At 34.4% G+C, this 23,449-nt stretch overlaps 1 protein-coding gene across 2 annotated transcripts in view; it reads left to right on the top strand.

Moving 5' to 3' along the window:
• Positions 1 to 5,720: 5,720 nt before the first annotated feature.
• Positions 5,721 to 23,449, top strand: part of LOC105457420 (prominin-like protein) — a 20,950-nt gene continuing 3,221 nt past the window's right edge. Inside the window, exons 1-14 of one of the 2 annotated variants that reach the window (XM_011702074.1) lie at positions 5,721 to 5,852; positions 7,196 to 7,548; positions 8,351 to 8,472; positions 8,560 to 8,583; positions 9,188 to 9,199; positions 11,402 to 11,697; positions 11,794 to 11,943; positions 12,043 to 12,258; positions 15,528 to 16,083; positions 16,186 to 16,344; positions 16,575 to 16,696; positions 17,649 to 17,699; positions 20,180 to 20,344; positions 21,242 to 21,299. In XM_011702074.1, the coding sequence (XP_011700376.1) occupies positions 5,812 to 5,852; positions 7,196 to 7,548; positions 8,351 to 8,472; positions 8,560 to 8,583; positions 9,188 to 9,199; positions 11,402 to 11,697; positions 11,794 to 11,943; positions 12,043 to 12,258; positions 15,528 to 16,083; positions 16,186 to 16,344; positions 16,575 to 16,696; positions 17,649 to 17,699; positions 20,180 to 20,344; positions 21,242 to 21,245 (2,271 nt within the window). In that variant the 5' untranslated portion in view covers positions 5,721 to 5,811 and the 3' untranslated portion in view covers positions 21,246 to 21,299. Of the gene's footprint in view, positions 5,853 to 7,195; positions 7,549 to 8,350; positions 8,473 to 8,559; positions 8,584 to 9,187; positions 9,200 to 11,401; positions 11,698 to 11,793; positions 11,944 to 12,042; positions 12,259 to 15,527; positions 16,084 to 16,185; positions 16,345 to 16,574; positions 16,697 to 17,648; positions 17,700 to 20,179; positions 20,345 to 21,241; positions 21,300 to 21,993; positions 22,108 to 23,449 lie in introns of those variants that run through there. The other variant, XM_011702073.1, reaches the window with a different exon arrangement.

Raw genomic sequence — 23,449 nt, 5'->3', positions numbered from 1 at the left:
TCAATGACAGCTGTAAAGACTAAAGTTAACGGCTTGTTTTATGCTCTCTTTGCTCCAACTCAATCGAGCATTCCTTTTTTATAATATTTAGTGTCTGATATAATGAAATTTATCTTAAAACAGCTGAAATATAAATATTCTAGAAGAACTGAATGCGTTATCCAAATTGCCCCATAAAAATTTATTCAAATTTCCCCGTATGCCGACTTAAAAACATTACATAGTATTAATACAACTGAACAATATGCGCCACTAGTCGACGTGATAATTGTTAATAAAGGCAGGAAACATTTTTAGATTATATTGTTTTTATAGTTTTTATATAGGTTCCATAAAAGCTTCAGATAGCAGAGTATATTCTTATAAGCTATACAGTTACAACAAAAGTTCTCTACTAATCTTGCTTAATATAAAATATTATATAGATCTATAGATTAACAGATATTCTTTAACACTTATATGAATATGTAGACTAAAATATCCTTGTTGCTAACCACAAATATGAAACAAAGCGTCTCTTATTTTTCTGGAATTCTTGCAAATGCTTACTATTATCCAAATTTCTCCACTGTTCAATTCCCCGCTGTACCCTATTAAATAAAATGAGATTAATTATTATTAATAAAGTGTTTATTTTATTCTTTATTAATAAAAATGTTTTTCTTTTGATAAACAATAAGGAAACAGTTAAGAAAACAGTTATAATTCAATTACGATTGCATTTACTACATAAAAATGTTTCGCAATTATAGTGACTATATTAATAAATAAAATTAACTTTTTTTTATGTAATAAATGTAATTATAATGTAATTATAATTATAATGACTATAACTATTCTCTTAACTGTTTGCTTCTCCTTTACGTGATAATAATAACTAAAAAAGTGTAAGAAAATAAGAAAAATTTACGATATAGTTGCAAAATAAAGGAACAACTTTTACTTTCACAATATAGTTGCGTAGATGCATATCATAGTTGTAATAATTGTAATGCAAGCAGCTATAATTCGCATGGTTAGAACAACTAATATATAAATGTATAGTTAGCATCAAAAATGACTACAAATTAAATAAAAATAATTAAATATTATAGTTAGATAGTAATTACAACTTTTTTTCTCAGTATATCCTCAGCTTTCTTTTATATCGTTTACCACGACTTCTGTGTCACTAAGATCGAATTCGACTAATAGCGTCTACATAAATGATGAAGGCATTCGCGAATACGAAATTCCCACGAGACACTCTCTGTTTTCAGGTGCTACCTTCTGGCTCCTAATCTAATTAATGTCGCGCGGTACATTTGCATTAACGCGAGCCAGCAACTCAGGCATGGATTGATTGCTAATTTGGTCGCAGCATTCTCTTATTCGCTTAATTGCTCCCTGATAGATCAGTCTCGGTTGTTGCAGATATCAAGGCTTTACAAAAAGCTCCTGAGTGACTTCATTATGGGAAACTCGTACAAATAGAAGCCAATGGTGCAACATAGCTAATCGTTATTTAATTGTATCGCGCAAACATTATTTCCGGTTAAAACGCTGCTCATCGATGAAATGAGAATTATAGCGATAATTAATTCAATCGCATCTCTCTGATTTCGAGAACCGGACGTTACTTTATATTTACTATACAAAGCTCTGCACATCTCAGAACTATAACGTACGTACCTATAGCATAACAAAGTATAGCGTTATTGGCTCATTGTCTACGCCGAAAGAAATAATTTCGATCGGGACATTCAATCAGAATATTCGATATATTAATATTTGCCATGCCTTGATAGGTAATGGATTTCTTCATTAGCATGGCGGAAATCTCCGTTGAGATTATCGGCTGAAAAGTCACGATAATAGAGCCGAGATGGGCGTTTTAAACTAGCGCATCGATTATTTTGCGATGTCTTTTCGCGCTAAAGAAATTGAAACTGTTGTTTAATTTTATCATCCTACTTTTAACTCTGGCGATTAGAAACTATTATTGACGAACTTCTAGTTGCGCGATTCCTTTTTAATGACACATTAACAGTCGATTAACACTCGATTATTTTGAGAAGAAAAAAGTGCGGAACAGAAGATTGCGATCATCAATGAACGTCTTCGTTTCTTTATTTGGTGGAAAAGGATTCACGGTTTCAAGCGGAATCATTGCACCTAGTAACGTGGGAGCTGTAAAAAGACCGCAACTTGAGTTCATGCGGCGGCGGCGGCACTGGCGGCATTAACGTAACCATGGAGGTCAATGACTGCGGGAAATCGATCGAAACCCTTACCTGCACGACAGTGAGTCTGCCGTGAGGTTCACGATTGCACCGGTTCGTTCGTTCGTTCGTTTGCCGATGTGAATATTCACTTTGCAGATGCTTTGATCCCTTATTTCGATTGGTATTGTTAAAAACATTACCAATTCTTCTGCAAATTAAACGTGCAAAAATACAGTATTTTTATACGTTTGGACGTCTTGTTAAAACGCAGATCACTAATAGACTGCGAATAGATCGCTGTATAAACCATTTAGGTCTAGTAAACCTAAACAGAGGAAAGATCGTTTATTGTTCCCGAGAAGCGAGAATAAGTAGAACCAAGAACTAAGTCGTTTCCTCGCAAACGAGGACAAATTCTCCGAGTGGTCGTTTCTCATGCCGAATCGTGGCGACCCAGTTTCACGAAATTCGGAGGCGAGAGGTATGCATCTTGTCGAGCGTAACACGTTTCCGGCATATTTCTGTGTGGTGTCTTCTGCGAATCGACCAAAAATTTAATATGCAGCCCCGAGAAAGATCCGGTTGTGTAATAGGACTCTGCAACGAATACAGCTATGTTATGCTTTTACGTAACAATGTTGGAACGCATTGGAACATGTTGAAAATATACACATTTTTGCAGCGTTGTCTCTGTTACGATTATTCACCTAGCGTACTAGCGTACGCCTGAAGGGTCAAACGCATGAAGAGATATTTCCCAACGAATTCAGAATTGTTTACAGAAATCGGAACGAAGACCATTAACTAGTCTAAAACTAGGATCGTAGCGGCTTTATTTGTGCAATCTCAACGACGAAGCACTCTTTTTTTATCAGACGGTCATTGCACGCGACAACGTCATTAATGTCCTTTTCCGCGTCAAAAACGGATTATAGATTTTGCCGCCTCCTATAAAACGCATCTCTGCACTGCCCTGCTTGTCATAGTGAAGTCTGACACGCTTTATTTATAGGCATATACAGTGATCAACGAGCTTCAAGAACCTAAATAGCAACAAAATTCTTTTTCCATTAATTTTATGCTTGACATTATCGAAGTAATCTCCAAATTCAAAATCTCAATTTTTAGTTAAAGGCACGCTCTCGATAGTGACATGAAATAATAGTTCTCGGTCAAGTTTTCACATTTTGTATATATGCCCCCTAACGAGTGCAACGTTCAATCATGACCCGTTCTTTCTGTCGCTACTACCACTATCTATTACACTAACTAACGACTAGCGTTGTCCTCGAAACTCTCCCCGTGTCCACGATTCATGAAACCTGATTGACAGCGGCCTTCGCTTTGATTCAACAATCTGCAAACGAACTGCGCTTTCGAGAGAATCACGGAGACTGGCGTAGAGATGTGCAATTCCAATTAGGCGAATATTTGGCCGAATTCATTTGACCGTTTTACTAAATCAATCAAAACCGGTATGCTAAAAGCTAATATCTCCTTTTTCATTCAAATAATTTCATAATTCTATTAGAAATCTACGCTTTTCTATTGCCGAGATATTTTATGCTACAACTACTGTCATAAATTTTCTACTACGTTTGCAATGAAATAAATCATAATTGATTCTTTTATAACTGCAATAAATAAAATTTAATACGAGCTTACAGATGCTTGTACAACAACAATTATGTTTCTTATTTCTTCTTTCAGTTGAAGAGTTTCCCACAAGAACCAAATAAGTCAATTTAAAAGAAAACTGGATTATGGCGCCAAATCGTTCTCTATCATGATAAGAAACAATAACCTACTTTTTTTAATGGACCTATTTAATTCTTCTGGGAAATTCTTCAATTGAATTTCTTATGTGCATTTCTAACTAAAACTAGTTTCGAGTTCTATGCAGTTTTCTACAGTCAGTGACCAAAAACGAACTCAGTTCATTTACCATTGTTAATGTTTTTACAGTGAAAATAGCATTCTGCATTTTATTCATTCTAAACTCTAATCTTTTACTTTGCCATTCCTTCGCCAGAGTTCTTTTCGAAGCGCATTAAGAACTTGTTCGGAGAAGAGTCAGCATTTTATCAATTACATCGAAGTTCTAAGAACTGCCAACTTTACAAGCATATTAAATTCCCATTTAACTACTATTACTATACATTTTTGCATCGTAGGCCAAGAGTACCAGGGCAAGTTTTTCCCGAGAAAGAACCTAATAAGAATAGAGAGAGAGAGAGAGAGAGAGAAAGAGGAATCTTTTCACGCGTCACCGGACGCGCAATCAGTGATTCGCGACAAATGCGATTTCTAGAGCGAACGATGCAGATCTGCACGTGATCTCGTTATATAAAATCAAGCGTGCTATCTTTTCGGATCGACGAGCGTGCCACGGGGATTAACCCGATCGTTTCGTTGCGCATTACTCTCTTCGACGTGCTGCCTGGGAACAGCTTTAGGATATGATATCTCCCGTCCCTGAGAGGGAGCCACTCTTTTACTCACGACAGTCTTCTGGGTTTCACCCCGATCTCGTTATGACCCGCGACCGCGATTACATCGCGCGTGCGTATGCGAGTGTAGAAAAGAGCACAAAAGATCGCCGGATGTAGATCGATTCAGCTACGGCTAGCAATTTGAAATGCAGCCACCGACGGCACCGACCGACCGACCGACCGACCGACCAACCGGAGTTCTGACCCATTTCCTTGGGTTACATTACCCAGCAGATAAATTTTCACTATCCGTCCGTCCGTCCTCGTTGTTTTCCGTCGCGACCTAGCAACCCTTTCGGCACCCTGACCTCTGACCTACATTCAGCGTGTCCTCGTTTAGCCCGGTTTCCCCTCCTTATTTATCCCCCACCGTGGAAGGACGCGGCTATCAGCTGTTCCGGACTGGAAAGCAGATTCGTCACGCGTTTCTTTAAAAATCGATTCTGTCTTACGACGATACGTCATCCCTCGGAAATACAATGAAATCGTTTACATCTGTATTAGGGATTTTGCTTTTCATATAACAAGATTCTATTCGCGATAAGCTTCTTAACGCAAATATCGTATTTTCCCGTGATTTGGAACGGCGGCTTTTGCCATTCTACATGAAAGTTATGTAAACCGCTGACCCCAAGCTTTAGACTCCTACAGACAGATTTTGCTGCTGCCAAGAGATTGGCGTTGCCCGCATTTCTCAGCTCGGTTGCAGTAACGCGGTCTGTTTTTCTGCAGCCTCAGAGTGCAGACAGTGAAAGACGATTTAGTCAGCTTGTAATCCGGTCGACTAGAACCAGTTTCTTTTAATTGAATTCCCGTCTCGCGATAACGATTGCGTATCCGGCAAAAGGCTGTTAAATAACGCGAGACATGTATCTGCTTTTCTTGCAGGTTTGATCACTCTGGTCGACGGTGCACCGGCTTTCGCGGATCCATTGAAGGAATGGAAGATAATAGTAACGCATTATGGTGGACTTGCCGGTCTCGCACTGATCGGACTCATTCTGGCAGCTATTCTCCCCTGCGCGGGTCTCTTTTTTTGCTGTTGCAGATGCGCGGGCCATTGTGGCGCCCGAAGCCAACCCTTTGACAAAAAGCACGATCACTGTAGGAAGATTATGCTTAGCATAGTGTTGATCGGTGTCGCCACTATTATTCTGTAAGTTCCATTTTTCTTTCGAAAGAGACACCGAGCCGCCAGAATATAAATTTAAAATACACTTCTTAAACTTTCGCGTTCGTATTTATGTTCCAATGTGTTTAACAATTATACAGTATCTTTGGAAAACATTGATTATATTAAGATTAAACAGGACTTATTTTAAAAGGCTCATTTGCTTAAACAAATATTGTGGTAAATGCTGTTTTGAGATATAAAAAATTATTTGAGTAATAAAATTCAAAAATTCTCGTATTAAAAAAAATTCTCGATGAAAGAATTAATTAATACGCAGCATTATCTTTGCATGCACTCAAATACGACTTGAATAATTTAATTTTTTAATGGCATTTATACCATGTATAAGGTATAAATAAAACTCTCCAGTTCTTTCGATTGTAAAAGAATATAATAATTCTATTAGTTGATATTTGCAGTATAGATTAGACTAAACATTTTGGAATTATTACATAATTTTTATCAATCTATATTTTGTCTTACAAGCTGTATCTAAATTTTGCGGCCGTTTCAATCAATCTTATTACGTAGTTCTTATCGTACATTTTGTTATATCTTCTAAATTTGGCTTATAAGCTGCATTTAAATTTTGCTACTGTTTCAGTACAAACTTTCATTCAAAAACATTAAATTTTTTGCATTCGCCACATAAAATATGTGATTTGGAATTTTTTTACGTTTTAATATCATTTTCATTATTCAGCACCTTCAAAAACTTTATAATACACTGTAATTTATAAGAACTTTGAAAATATTCTTTGCATTCACTATCTTGGGATTTTACGTTTTGATTCACTTTTGTATTTAACTACCCCAAAAATCTTTGAAAATAATTAAATTAAATATATTTCTCTTCTCAAAAAAAAATTAAACGTAAAACATTAATTGAATTCATTGAATTTTGCTTCATCACTTCATTAATTATACAACGGTACTAGAAATGACACAAAAATGATAAATAAAATAAATGGCACAATAAAAACTCTCGCTATAATATTTCATAGTTGGTGCATATCATTATGATTCTTTAAAACTCGAAAAATTCCGGAAATGCGCTTGCTTCTTCACTTGAAGCGCTAATGAATACATCAATGCATTGCGCGTTGCACAGTTTTACTGGCGGTAATTAACTTGTTCCTGATCTCCTCGAAATTTAATCGTTCCGCGCGCAATTTAATCCGCTCTTGTAAAATACTGATATTAATATTCAGGATGTCAAATATGTGTTTAACGGCAGTCTTCGTATAAAATCCAGTAATGAAATTCTATTTCCGTACCACCTCATTACTCCAATAAAACCTAGACACACGGGCAATTAACTGCAGATTCGGCGTGGTGTGCGCCTTCGTGACGAACGAGTATATGCAGGAAGGAACCAAAGAACTTCCGTGCAAAGCCAAGACTAGTCTGAAGGATGTCAAGCTCTACTTGACTACCACGAAGCAAGAGATCGACAATTTGCTCAAGACTAATCCCGAGGAGCTGGAGGTTACGCTCAACAATATCCTGCAGGCTAGCGGCAAAATCGTCACGGAACAACTGGCGGAATACTCGCACGCTGTCTCTTTGACAAATCTGAATGACATCGTTGTTGGCTTGGAGTCAATCAGGGAGGATCTGAGATTGATGAATAAAATAACGCAGGAATTGCGGATAAACGCCAGTCAATTGGACATTGGTACGTAGCCGGTTTTTCTAATTTTTTTTTTAATTGATTAAAATTGAAAAATCAATCAACTTATTTTTTTTCCTTGAAAAAAAAAGAGAAAGAATAAACTGCGAAAAATTAAGTTACTCCTTCCATTTGTTTGAAACAAATTTATATAAAATTTGGAATAACTTTACTTTAAGTAATACTAATATGTTATGTAGAATATGTTTCTTTGATTTCATTTTTTTCGATTTCTATAAACATCATGATTTTTGGATATTTAGAAAAAGCACGAAATAAGTTTTTTAAGAAATATTAACTCACGCTCAAAGTTTGATTAAATTTTATACATTAAATATGAAAATTATGTATATGAATAAATTTTTTATATGTATAAAATTTTTAATAGACAAACAAATATAGTGTTTATATATAAAAAATTTACAAACATTAACATATAAACGTAATAATTAGCTATTTTGATTTGGTTAAAATTTTTAATAAATAATTTTAGAGCAGTCTTTAAATTTTTTCGTAACTGTATTTTTTCTCCGTTAAATTACTATGTATCTAATATTGTGTGATACTAGTTAACTATTCAATAATTGGACAAATTCTCAAAAGTATTAACTATGCTAACATATAGCTATTTTATACTGTATATCGATATATCGTATTTAATAAATATAGGTAGATATATGTAGTTAACATTCGGGATTAGGTCCGTCGTTAGGGGAACTCTGCCCTAAACTGTTCTTACAACAAAGCATTTCGTTAAAGAGTAGTCTCCAAGTGAGCGAAAATTTAATGTAAATTTGGTTTCTTTCAGTTGTGCGTGGCGTCAAGAAAAACCTTCTTCATACGCTGGCTGCATGTACGACTGACAAGTGCCAACGGGTTTTGCACGACTACAAAGTGAATCAGATGTCGGTACAAGTGGACTTCGATAAAGTAAGCAGATGTGTCGTTTTTATCATAGATACTATTTTAGCTAATTATCTATAGTTAATTACGAGCATTTTCCTTGTTTATACGCAGTACTTGGACCGTTACTTCCCAAAGGTATGATTTTACAACAAAAGAAACCTTTTTGCAATGAAATTGATTAAAAATGCCTTCGGACCTCGATATATAAAGAAATATATGTAAAGAATTTATTCAAAGAGGAAATGAAATTTTCTTTTTAACAATCTCGGTATTGCGTTTGCTATTTTCAAGCAAATGTTATTTCGAGGTCTAAGTGCATTCGAAACAGTGATTTTTAAATGTATTGAAACAGTAGATTTGTACAAGGCTTGCCTTGGCTTTCATTTGCTCATAAGGCTTCTTTAAAATAAAGTCACTAATGTCACGAATCTTACCGAGGCGATTAGATTTGATAAGAATTCTCCGTCATAACACTTTTATATTGATAGTACTAAATATTTTGATTAATTGAATCACGAAAGAGTTAAAATATTAATGCATGACACATATTGATGCAAGTAATTCAAATATAATATTTTGACATATCGTAGACCAATTGCAATTATCGCTTTATTGTAATTTATTGCAAAATATCTTCATTAATATCGAATATTGTAGTCATTGATATATCGCGTGATCATTAGTGTACGAGGGAGAGATACTGTATTAATTTATTTGATTCCATGCTTGCCACAAATAGCTTCTAGCATCTGTAAGTTGTAAGCAAAAGCATGCAGTTTCCTTACTCATGTGTAATATCGTTTTGTGAAATATGTGAATATGTTTATTTGCATTATTCAATTAATTTTGCAAAATAGTTGCAAAACGAGTAGAAATATTTGCACGATTAGAAATATTTACTGGATGTATATTTTATGTATTAAATATTTTTTTTTTTTAACACTTGACACCAAGCCACTACCGTGATTTTGAATTTTTTTCTGAGAACACATTACTCATTATTTGCATTTTTCTGTTGAGTATAAGAATGAAAATTATTTTATATTATTACATAAAACATAAAACAATAATTAAGAAGAATATTTTATGTACATAATGTCCTATTTTTCGTGCATTATTTTCTAACAGTAGAATTTCCTTAGTTAATATAACAATTTTTCCTCAATGAAAATATCGAATCATCGATCATTTTTGAGTCATATTTTAATAAAGGTCTTTTTGCGTCCTAAATTTCAGGGAGCCAAATAAATTACAAGACTTCAATTAACTAATTTCAGATGAATTCGCCATAATATAATTCTAATGTGGAATTGTAAAGATGTGTAACGCTATTGAAAGTGAGGATTTTATTTTCCATGATATTTTTATTATGAAAAAATGATTCAAGTAATCTGATGTCAAAAAATAATTTGCGAAAAGTGGGACATTGTATTGTATTGAAGGAAAGACGATTTTAAAGCAACAAGAGAATTTAGCAGTATAAAAGTATGTTTATGTAGCTTTTTACTTTTATTGAATACAGCGTTGGGTTGTGGTCAAACCCATAGAGAATACAAATGTTGAATTAACATCTCAGAAACGGTGAATTGCAATATTATGAATATTGTTTCAACATCATTGCGAAATGTAGATTCAACGTTGAAAAGACATTACAGAAATGTCCAGTGTTCATTACAATATCTGCAACAGTCTGTGAAATATTGAAAAGACAATGCAATTTAACATTCAGGAACTTTGATTTAACATTTATTTAATATCATATAACTTCCAAAAATATTAAGTCACTGAATTAATTTTTACACAAAATTAAATAAAATACTCTCAAAATATATTTTATTTACTTTCATTTAAGAGCCCTTGGGTCGCCTTTAAGGGGAATCATTTTGTTAGAACACGTGAAGAAGCTTATAATGTCGCGCCTTTTATTCTATTCTGTATGATTTTCATTTACGAAAACAAAACTCCGCTGTGTCCATCTAATGGCCGCGGGTGCCGCGTACTGCTCCAGCTAGGATAATCGACTTCAATTTCAATGTTGGAGTAACATTAACAATCAATATAGAGAACTTAACATAGATTCAACGTTGAAAAAACATTCGCACTTTAATATTCAACATTGCAACGTATCTCAACAACTGTAAACGTTATTTCAACGTTCTTTGCTATATGGGATATTTTTTCTAGATCATTTCTAATTTTAATATATTTAAGAGGATCCTAAACCCTAGATCAAACTCCAAAAATTCGCTGTTTTACCGACAATTTGTGAGTATGTATGCGTGCGATATTGATGTAGTAGTGTTAATGTTTACTACTACATCGCACGCATACATAAATACGCATTTTCATACAAAGTTTTCTCTTATATTAAAACACCTAGGTTTATTAGTAAAAACACAGTATTGTTCTTTCATTTAATCCCGAGTGCGAAAGAAGCTTATTTTATACGTACATACAAAGTATAAAATGTATAAACGTATATCAAGTTATATCAATGTTATCAAGCAAATATTGTTACGACGATCAAAATCGATAACAAAATATGTCATTTTTGAAAACTTTTTAATTTTTTGTTGCATGAAATTATTGCAAATTATCCACACTTCGTTATTATCTACAATTTTAATTCTGGAAAAGGATTTCCAAATCTGTAAAAGCAATAAATACACACGAAAACCTTGTACAAAAATTATTGCGTTTAGTCGGTGAAACAGACGACTTTAGGATCCTCTTAAGTATACTTTTCATTTATATATCCATGTTCCGCAGAATTAGATTCCATGAAATTCAATGACATTTCATGTCTTCATTGCTTGTCTTGTACCTTTGGAAGTTGCATTTAGCACGAAATATTCAGATCCTGCAAGAAGATTTAATCTGTTCTGCGTGATGAATCTTATTAGCGATTTCATTAATGTTAATTGAAAGCATGTCGTGATGTGATACTTTTCAGCTACCGGACGTTACATTCGCGTTACATAACATCACCATACTCATGGAGAGTAATATAGTGTCGGAAGTGAGCCAGGGCAGAGATTCGTTTCTGAAGATTCAGAAGGATATACAGCACGCCGTTAATCAGACTATCCCTGTGGTCAGCGCGAGCATCCGACGAGCCTGTAACTTCTTGGCGAGCATTGCCAATAATATGACTGCCCTCATCGACAGGATAAATATTGACATAGATAAAGTGTATATGCGACATTTAGATGTCGCCCAGAACAATATAAATCAGTATTCGCCCTATAGGTTCGTGGACGAGATAAATTTGAAATAAATGCATTGCGAGGCATAGAATTTATAGAAGATATCTAGCGGTCCTTGAATACACATGGTTTATTTTAGATACTACCTTGGTCTTGGTATATCCGGTATTCTTCTGACTGTCTTGATGTGTTTAACGTGTGGCCTTCTCTGCGGCATTTGCGGAAAGCGTCCGGACGGATACGGAGATGATTGCTGTAATAAGGGGTCAGGTGCACGGTTTCTTATGATGTAGGTTGCAAAAGTCATTAGAATCATGTGGAACAAAATCAGTTGTTATTGCCATTTCTCTTTTCCTTTTTAATAACTTGTTAACGTTTCAAATCGCAGGGCCGTATGGATTATCTTTATTTTAACGAGCGTATTGATGGTTATAACCGTTGTTCATATGATAACAGGCGTTATGGCCCAACGTGGTATCTGCGAGCCTTTAAAGAATCCAAAAGACAACAGGATGTTCGAACTGGTCGACGAGCTCGTGCAGATCAAGAGAATACTTTATCCAAAAAATCCTAATGCGAACATTAATATGAGTTACATTGTGACGTAAGTACATACATGTATATGGAATATTTGCTGCATTTTAAAGTTGGCTTAATTCTGGAGAAATTATATTCTCGTGAGTGATAATTTTATTATGCAATTTATTATTACAATAAGATTATCACTGCTTATTACACAATTAGAGTCACTATGGATAATTGTGTCAGAAAAATGCAAAATTCAAGTATCTATGTAACTTTGTAATTATTTAATTTAAAAAAAAATTTTTTTTTTTTTTTTTTTCAAAATTTAAATCTTAAAATCATGTATTTCAAATGCAAACACATAAATCAGACGGTATACTTAATTTCAATTAAATACAAGAAAAATTGTTAACCTTTGTAATTTGTCACCATTATACGAGGTCATTATGACAGTATATAGAGAAATTGTGACATGAATATGAGGTCAGTACTAAAAATGATCGTAATCATTTTTCTATTAAGGAATAAATAAACGTTTTAAAAATATTAAAAAATATTTATTTTCTTTAAAACAAAATAATATACTTTTAAGGGAATGCTGGCACGACGGCTAAACTTGCATGAAGTCGATAAAACAGACTTTAATTTCAAACTAAAAATATCGATAATAGTGGTATCTTCAAATCATTTTTTTACAATATCGTTCTGTCTCACTCAACGCATACATTTGTCCTTATATAACATATTGCAGCGTCAACTTTTGCAAAATCTTGTTATTTACTGCTAGACGCAATTGATGCTCTGTTTACCATTCTCGTATATATCTTAAGTTAATATAGACAATATAACTAAATACGAATTATCATAAATTGCAGTTGAGAGGATATTTTTTCTACGCTTTCAATCGTAGCTCAAAAGACTTTGTATTATTCGTTCATGTAATCCAATTTGCGCGCTGCATTCATTTTGTATGTACATATGAGCTACAGATTTTTATACTAATAAAATGCTTATGTCAGGTAACAGTTATACGACTCGAAAAAAATATAATTTTTTAATTTTTTTTATTACAAATTTGTGTGTGGCGCGTCTACATTCTATTTCAATCCTGCAGTAAAAGGGTTTTCAATTTTCAGTCAATTCGGAGATATCCTTATGACTGCAATATGTCGGTAATGTTCCGTCATGTCAGCATCACCAGAGAGATTTTTCTCTGGCATTGCCTTAAGAAAAATAATATATAGGTTTTATTTAAATATTTAATTTATCTTGCATCTTCTGTGTTTTTGGTTTCATACTTTTTTATTATTTTTAATAAACATACAAGAAAAATAATTAAATTTCATACAACAATTGTATTCAACATTGACATATAGTACTGTAGGAAGATAGGATTGAAATCATCTTGACAGACATAGAAAGAGGAGATAGATGTGTGGACAGTGTGAGTATAGCGACTCATGTAGATCAAGGGCTATTTGAGGCTTGATTAATTTTATTTACGCATGAGTTGAGAGTTTAGAGTATTATTTTTGCATAAAATACATAAAGAAATACATATTTATTAATGTTACATATAATTCCAATTTTAATCATCGTTTATATATACATTTATACTTATAGATTTATAATACAGTTTCTGACTTGGAAGAATACGTTATTGTTCTCTTTTTTCTTAAACAAAAATTCGACCAATAGAACAATAAATAGAAAGAGAGATCGTACTTACACATCTAAGTCTCTTTCTAAGTCCAAGATCAAAGATCAAAGAAGTTTTGCCGCATGCTCTATCTAGTACTATATGTCAATGATATTCAATAATTAAAAGTTATTATATCCTAGAGATCCTCTAGCTAGAGATCAGACAACGTCTGACTTTCGTTTTCACAACAACATGGCAGAGCTAATCGGCTCTCCGAGATCACTCCCTACTCCCGGATTCTGGAGAGCCGATTGGCTCTGCCATGTTGTTGTGAAAACGGAACTCACAATCAGACCTAGAGAATCTCTATTATAGCCTTTAAATTCCAAAAGAAAAATAATACACAAATTATTTACAAATAATCAATAATAAGTTGAACTAAACCACGTAAATTTTTCGCAGTGTTTTAAGATGCTTATTCGCATCGTATTGTTAAAAATTGAAGATCAATCTAATTGTGATTTCACTATTCTAGCTTATAATACGTTGCAAGTCTGTCATTAATTCGGCGCGCAGTTTAAATAGCTGAAAAATGGATTTAGAATTTACATAGAAATATTAGAAATAGGTACCAAAATCCAATCTCGACCATAGAAAGCGCTCTCAAATTTAAATAGTATTTATTTATATATATAAATAATATTTATTTATGTACATAGATTTAGATTTAAATGATTTTTTATCTGGATTATTAGAAAAATATGTAAAAATAATTATTATATTATTTTTAATACTTACATGTTTTTATTGATTATAATCGATTTATTAATCGTCTTCGCACGTCAAATACATGTAGGAAATAGGTAACTGTAAATATTACATTTATCTCGCAAAATAAATTTATTATATAAATTATGTAAAGTATTTGTAATTGTTATTTAAAATTTAAAAAAGGAATACTGACATAATTTTTATTGTAAATTAATCACTTTTATAATTTCTAAATATAATTAAAAAACTTAATAAACGATAAAATTATTATTTAAGACGAACTTTGAATCCAAGCATATAAACTTTCATAGTCTAAGTTTCTGACATCTTCGTTTTTAGAAAAAAGTAAAATTTTATTACATTTACAATTTTTATAAATTGATAAAATTTTTTTTTTATATAAAAAATACATTTTTTACGTGATAAAAATAACCAGAATTTTATTTTTTATGCATATATGTATATCTTAATGTCACAATCATCTCACTGTCACAACCCATATTGACTGTTACCCATTCCACTGTTACTCATATTGACCCTACATTACAATAATTTATTACACAACAAAAGTAAATTGCACGATAAATAATTTATTACATAACAAGTAAAAAATGAAACTGTATTGTCAAATTACTTGATGAGCGCCATATAAAATAATTTTAAAAAATAGAACTGTCATGTACATATTGATAAAGCCTGATGCTTTTTCACTAGCAATTAGAAAATTAGCTTAAAAAATAATTCTATAAATTATATTTTTTAAGAAAACTAACAATTAAAAAAATATTTATAAAATTATATTTTTTAACTGCTGATTTTCTAGTTCGCTAAAAGACTAACACGCTAGTTGTTAGTAAAAAGAGCATTGTATAAATCAGGTCTTAAAGAAAAAACAAATTTACTGTTATGTGACTCTTGATTGCTTTCCGTTATAGCAAATGCCACGAGAACGAGACGCTTTATAATGTGCTGAATCTGAAAAATGTGTTCGACGTTGAGAGTCTGCGCGATTACGGCGGACGTTACGACATCAATGATACCATCCAACAGCTGCGACGGAAGATCAGTCTCTCTCCCGGTGTGGTGATCCTAAAGGATAGCGCGAGATCCAAGCTGAACGATCTAGCGCAGAGCGGTCTCAGCGATATTAAGTTCTATCAGTATGCCGAGCTGCTCGCCGAGAATATCACGAACATTAACTTGGAACATCTTGCCAAACAGTTAAGGGAGGTTTCCGCTAAATTACCGGACGGACAAGAGGAAATCAGGCTCAGCCTCGAAAAGAATGCACATGACTTGGAACATTATCACAGAGACTTGGTCATGCCCATGGCCACGCTCAGCGAGCAATTGAGTGCGAACGCACTGGCGCTTCAGGAAAACATTAAGTTCAATCATAGCTCGATGGCGGATGCCATTCATGATTTAGTGGATGAAGTTACCAAGGCGCAGCAATTTCTAAATAAGGACGGACCAGAATATGTTCAATATGTGGGTCTTATTTTTTTATTAACTCATATAACTTTGCAATATTAATATATGTTACATTAATGTTATTTATAATGTTAATTTAAAATATAACATTGTTGATAGCTCGCCACTAAATTTGGCAATGCGTTTTTACATCAAGTGGACAATTTCCTCGAGCACGTCATTGAATCTGCAATTTTCAAAATCGGAAGATGTGCGCCCGTGTCGAACGCTTATAACGCAACGCTCGTGGCCGGATGTAATAAGATCTTGGATCCATTCGTGAGTATTCATTTTGCGCTACATATACGAATTCATAAATCTAAAAAAAATCTATGCGTATCTATCAGACTTTTTATAAATTCCATTTTTCCTAATTGCTTTAGAAGTCTTGTAAGCTGAGCACAATTATCATGTCGGACGCGATAACTAAGACATCGTGCAAGCGTTGCAAAATTAAACAGACCTCACTGAGAATTAATATTCATGATTTTATTTGCATTTATATATAGAACGGCTTCTGGATAAGCGTCGGTTGGTGCTTGATCCTATTCATACCAACGATAGTGCTCTGTGTGAAGCTGAGCGCTCTGTATCAAAAGTCAGATCCATATCCGGGACCTCTTGTCGAAGCGTAAGTTTTTACTCTCTTCCCGTATGTATAGCAATTCACGACTGCGACCTGAGAGACGTCTCTTTAATTGTCTTTGACTCCTCATCCAATTTATGGTGCATGACGATATTTGAGATACTAATGTGTCTTTAGTAGATCCATTGTTAATCAAGATCATGCATTGAAAATGAGTCACCGAACCGTTGATTAACGTCTCAAGTGTCGTTTTACGAATCCGAAAGAAGTAAAATATAAAAGATAATGAGACGCATTATATACGTTAAACTTCGGAGGCGATAAGGCTTTTTTTTTATTTCTTTTCTCTGCGAACCTCAACGTACATTTCTCAAGCCTCAAGTAAATCCCTGAGCACCTCTCATGTAGTAAACTGTTAATTCTTTTATTTCCGTTTCGTAGTTACTCTCAATCTTCCATATACCATAGCATGTACTTATTCGCGCTTTGTAACATCTTTGATATCGGCATGTCCTCGTTCTTTCATTTACGAAGAAATCCCGTCGATTTCGAAAATTCTGAAAGAATCTCTCGGATCGAAATCGATTTTTTCGATCTCGGAAACTTATTACCTATTCCAAACAAAGATAAAATACGTAATCTCCTAGTGTCTAATTTGAATTTTCTCATATAACGATTAAACATTAATACATATTATTAATTAACAATTCTTGTTCATACAGTCAATGAAGATAATTTTGTACCATCAAAAACTATCAGTACTATTTCTATTATTAGTTATTTGCACTATTTCGATGTTTGCAAAATTTTTCGAACTACGTCTCGGACGCGTATTCTCTTGCTAACTGCGGGTCCACAATAAGAGAGACTATGGAAAATCTGTTTTACTTTTACAATTAGACCGACGTTCATCGCGGTAGTCTAGATTATGTTTAAAGTAGCTGTCTAATGTGTGGAATGGTTGTTGGAATCTAACCGCTAACACGCTCCGTTACAGTGAATATTTATATGACGCATACGCAGACAGGGATAACATACCCCTTGCTCAGTAAGTATACCACGACAAAGCCAAAGTGTGCTCGCATGTCCCACGTATCCCGTGATATGTATCGCATGTGTATATAAAACTTGTCGTCAGAACTCTCTATGTGATACAAGTTGTTTGGAACAATACATGATATTTTCCGCACCCCGTTTTTCACCATAGATTATGCAGTGGTTCACTTTCTGGCAATTAAAAATAATCTTTTGTCATTTACATGTCAAATTCATCTCACTATTTTGAAATATATCTCTTAATCGCTATAAAGAACAAAGAAAATGGGCCATATGTTACATAACAAGAGGTAATAATTTTGATACAGCTTATATAAATGTTTTCACACAAATACGCTTGAGTGACATACATAAATAGATACTTAAATGGTTGTTTAAATATATATTTTGTTTCTCTGATAATAAATGATATACAATTAAATTTTTTATTTAAATTAAATAGGAATTCTAAAGTAAATTTTAATATTAATTTATTCTAAAATAATTTTTAGAAAAGATTCGGATTTGATGTGCAGAAAAGTATTAAATACTATTCTGTTTATTCAGAATAGGCTGATGTTATGTGTTTATAAAAATATGTATAGGATAAGAATAAGGATAGATGTGAATCGCGCGGACACTAGTTCCGGATAATTTATTATATTTAAATAATTAGTGTGTTTTTTTCGTCGAATGGCATATTACAAGATTCTTTAGCATTTATGCTAATTTTATCAACTGTCAATAGTTTTTGTTTACTAGCAAAAAATATCACTGTGCATAGTGTATGTACATTTTATTGATATTATATTAAGAGATGAAATACGAGATGTTAATTTAAGTGTATCTTTAAAAATTCCCTCAAAGTTTAATATCTATAAAATTTTGTAATTATTCTGTAAATTTTCCATGTAATTTATATTTATTTTAATATTCAATGCGATAAACTCTTTGAATAATCTTTATCGCCATTTTCGAAAATCTGTTTTTAACATTGTCTTTTTTCGAAAACGCTAAATAATTGAGTAACTATTTAATAAGGCACTCAAATATCTACATAGTCAAACAAAGTAAAAATATTCGTGTAACATGAAATTTTTCTGATATCATCCGTGTACACTTATTATTTGAAGAAAGAAGAACATACATTTGAATGGTGAGAAATCTATTCATCATTCTAGTGTACGTCGAATGTCACTGATATTTTAATTTTTTTACGACTGCATGTAAACACGCACTCCTTATTAAGATTCTAACTCTATTTCCTTCTGATATACGTTTCTATGTTACGATATATTGCATATCGAATTTCGTTAAACGTTTTGGGATTTATTTTCCGCTTGTTCGACCATTATTATTAACGTAGCATTGATATTTTCTGCTTAGGAGCTCGCTAGGAGGAACATACATATGCGAATATTATGGCTTTTTAGATTAAGCATACTCAGAAAAAAAAACATAGTGGTGACAATAGGTAGATAACAAGTTTTGTGTGTAAAATGAATGTACATAGTTGAATAAGCATAATTGCAATAACTATAAAATATTTTATTCAATTATACAAGTTTTATATATAGAATGCATGTACATCATTGAATGAATTATATTTTTTGCAACAATAAAATAATTTATTCAAAAAGTTTTACATGTAGAATGGATACATATGTATGTATATATGTATATATATATATATATATATATATAGGTTAAATAAACTATTTATGTAGTTATATTAAAACTATTGTATAAAATAAAATTTGTTACGTATTCTACATGTAAAACCTTGTATTATACCTAGTTGTCACATATACATATAATTGCCATTTATATCTTTTTCTCTGAGTATCGGCTACAAAATCGTCTGGGAAGTGTTCTTTAACCGTAGAACTGTATATACTGAGCTCGCATAGTGATTAGAAATTCTTTTGGAGAGTACGGGTCCTCCTATTAAATCTCCAATCAGCAGAGTAAATCGGAGCGAATTGAAGTGAGTCAGCGTATCAGAAATCCTCGCATTCTAAAATCCAATCCAATATATCTTATCCCATCTCATTCAACCCCGCGTCAACTAAATTCCATTAGCGTCCAGTCTACATCATCCATCGTACAAAACGATAATTTACGGTGACACTGCAATGTGTCGAAGTGAGTAATTCATCATTCTGCGAGCTGAGTTCCGCCGTTAAATACGCACTACCCGGAGAAGTGTTTCCCAAGGGGCGATATTCAAGTTATCTGTAAAGCGCAAAGAAACACGCACGCAGATTTTTCGCGTCGAATCTTTCGTCGAATGTAAAAAAAGGCGGGAAGAGAGGGGCGGTTTTCCGCGACCACAGGACTGGGAAATGCTGAACCAGAGGTGTTCTTAACAGATACACCGCGCGGCTTATTAGCGTACGAAACAGTCGCACCCTTACGTCTCTAACTCGCATGATGAGAGCGACCCGCTGTCGTGGAGCAGGCAAATATTTTAAGGAACCGTTTTAATTGCAGCGTCCACGACAAGAAGCACGTCTCCCATGGCAGACATCATCACCCCGCGGCGTACGTCGAGAGCTACGACGGGCCGGCGATGGGTTACGGCGAGCGCGAGAGGATCCCCGATGCCCATCAAAGCACGTCACACCACGATTCGCGATATTCCGACCTGGCGCCCAAGTAAGTGAAGCCAATCTCTCGACCACGAGGATTCCATTATTATCAGTTACTATCCCTCGAAGATGAGTTCCCCCCTCGCAGTTACCGACATCGCACGCATCTCGATCGAGACGTAGCGCTGAGAATGATACGTTATCAACGCGTTGTATCGCGTTTAACGTGGCATCGTGGCGACGTTACGTTCTTTCGTTCCTGTCTCTTTCTCTCTCACGCTCTTTCTCTATCTCTCTCTCTCTCTCTCTTCTTCCTTTTCCTTTTTTTCTTCCTCTCATTGTCATCTCGTCGTTTCATCGATCACGTCTTATTTCTTTACAGTTTCACCCTATCGTGGCGAAACCACAAACATATCACCCCTTCAAAAACAGAACCTCACAGTAAAGTCTTTAGCCTATCACTAGAGTCGCAGTAAGTCCCTAACGGCGCCGATAAGCGTAAAGTGCCAGCTTCCTGTGAAACGTAATGCTTTCTTCACCTTGTTTTTTTTTTTTAGTATATACCGACACTTACTGTATCTGGTGGTCAATACTGATCTCCTCATGATTCTCTTTCTTTCTTTCTTTCTCTCGCCTGGCACGAGCAGGGTTCCCACTTGTCGAGCAATCTCATCTTATTTCAATAGGCCTAGATCTTCGGACGGCCGACGTCGTTCTCACTCCGGTCGGTCTCGGAAGAGTCGGAAGAGCGGACTCCGTCGCGTTCAAAGCAGTGCGACTGATCCGCAGCGGCTCTTCAGCTACCATGAGATCGCAGAAATGGCGGCGTCGGCTCTCCTCCTCGATTTTTTCCCCGGCGATTTCACGCGCGATCTCTGTGATTTTTGACTGTGTTGACTATTAGCATGTTGACGCATTTCATTGCTATCCCGATGGTCACAATTTTTCTCCCGGTTCTTTCCAGGTGAGTGGGAACCCTGCGGGGGGCTCGGCCTCTCGCGTCTCTCGATACGCCTCTGCACGTAAGTCGTAAAGACTATTTGTTTACACACAAAATGTTTCTGCGTTTCTCCTCCTGCGTGCGTGCTCATTCGATTTGTTTCTCTTACTTTTTCTTTCTTTTTTTCAATTGGTCATGCCACGAATAGCTTTTGCAAGAGAACCAGGCTTTTCGCAAGAAGAACGGTCTGAAACAGAGTCCGAACGACCGTTCAAGTTTCCTCCCCTTCGTGGAGGCGTTCTCTTGTCGTTGACTGGAGTTAAGTATTTTTCAATAAGAGCGGTTATTAAATGAACTTTCGTCTCTCCCGATCATTGTCTCTTCCGCGATGTTGATTTCGCTTGAAGATACCTTGCAATTTGTTGCGGAGAAGCATGTCCACTTCCAGCGGGAATGTATAATACTTTGCAATTGTAATCGGGACATTTCAGTCGGATTACAATATTACTTTCATTTCGCTTGGGCGGCTGCTGTATCGTATATTAGTTCGCTAAGGCATTTTACTGTGGCAAGGATATGGATGGATCAGTGTTTAGCCCTTTCACTGGCCAACTGGGTGGGTGTCTTCGTACCGAAACTGGAGAAAAGGGCGGAAAGGGCTAAACGGGATCAGTAAAACGCTAGGAAATGCAAAATGCTATGAACTTTCGACCGCGAACTTGAGCGCTGTGCAACCGAGCGCCCAATCTTTGAGATGCCATTTGCTATTCTTACAGAAATTGGGACTTCCCCAACGGTGGTCCGCCAAGGTATCAACCAGCTGCCGGGGCTCCGCCTCCTTTAAGCACTGAATACGAACGACCGCCACCCTATTACTATCCTGGGCCAGGGTAAGTTGTATTTACATTTCCTTCGCATGTCGGCGATATTTGTTTGAAAGTCATCTCTATCCTCTCTAAAAGTGAATCAGTGGGATCTCTAACTTTCAGTGTAGATCATTTTCCAGTGGCATACTTAGAACTGTGATAAACAATGAGTACCTCAATATTGTTTCAGTGATAATATACTGATTCAAACAGTAAATTTCACTGGAAGACAGTGAATTTTGGTTCTCAAAATTGTTTGATAGTGAAACTTACTGTCTTTCAGCGATATTCACTGTTTGAATCAGTATATTATCACAAAAGAACATTGAAATATTCACTGTTCATCACAGTTCTAAGTATGCTACTAGAAAATGATATACACTGAAAATCAATGATCCTTCTGATTCACTTTTAGAGAGTCTCTTTCCAAGTCAGAAATGATTAGTCAAATCGACATTGAATCGACGCCGATGAGTGAATAAATAATTGATGTCAAATACTAGTTGATATATTTGTTATTTTTGACCTCATTATAATTCTTTCTATGTTAATTCAGCAATTGCTAATATTTTATAGCTAATATTTCTAAGGCCACTGCACTAATGAACAAATAAAAAATGCACATTGTATAATAGATATATATATATATATATATATATATATATATATATATATATGTATATGTATATATTATATATACATAGGGTGTTCTCATATAAGTGGCTACTCCTTTTATCTCGTAAATTAACAGAGATAGACCTAATAAATATAATGTCAAATTAAACGGCTTTGAGTAAACTTTATTGTAAGCACAGTGATCACTTAGAAATATTATCTATGTTAGAGAGCGGAAAGACATGATTAATTTTTACATGGTAAAGTGACAATTTTAATATTATAAGAGTTGTAGCGCTCTTTTTAACGAATACAACGATGTATGATATAACGAAATTATCTTACGAATTATAAGAGTTATTTTGGTTTAAAGTTTTGTGGGCGATTACTACTTTTTCAATTTCGGTCCTGCGATGTGGCCAACTTCCGACTTTGACATTGACAAGAGTACTATGATCAGATGAAAACATTACACTTCAATCGTCAACGCGAAAGTTGGAAGTTAGCCACACCGCAGGGCCGAAACTGAAAAGATAATAATCGCCCGTAAAACTTTAAATCAAAATAATTTGTATAATTTGTAAAATAATGTCGTTATATCATACATCATTGTATTCGTTAAAAGAAACGCTACAACTTTTATCTATTAAAGTTGTCACTTTACATTGTAAAAATTACGCATGTTTCTCCGCTCTCTAACATAAATAATGTTTCTAAGTGATTGCTGTGTTTACAATAAAGTTTAGTCAGA

The sequence above is a fragment of the Wasmannia auropunctata genome, unplaced genomic scaffold (genome assembly GCF_000956235.1).
Source record: "Wasmannia auropunctata unplaced genomic scaffold, wasmannia.A_1.0 LD335229.1, whole genome shotgun sequence".
In the NCBI taxonomy this organism is placed as follows: domain Eukaryota; kingdom Metazoa; phylum Arthropoda; class Insecta; order Hymenoptera; family Formicidae; genus Wasmannia; species Wasmannia auropunctata.
The sequence above is the reverse complement of the archived record's forward strand: the minus strand, read 5'-3'. Positions and strand labels throughout refer to the sequence as shown.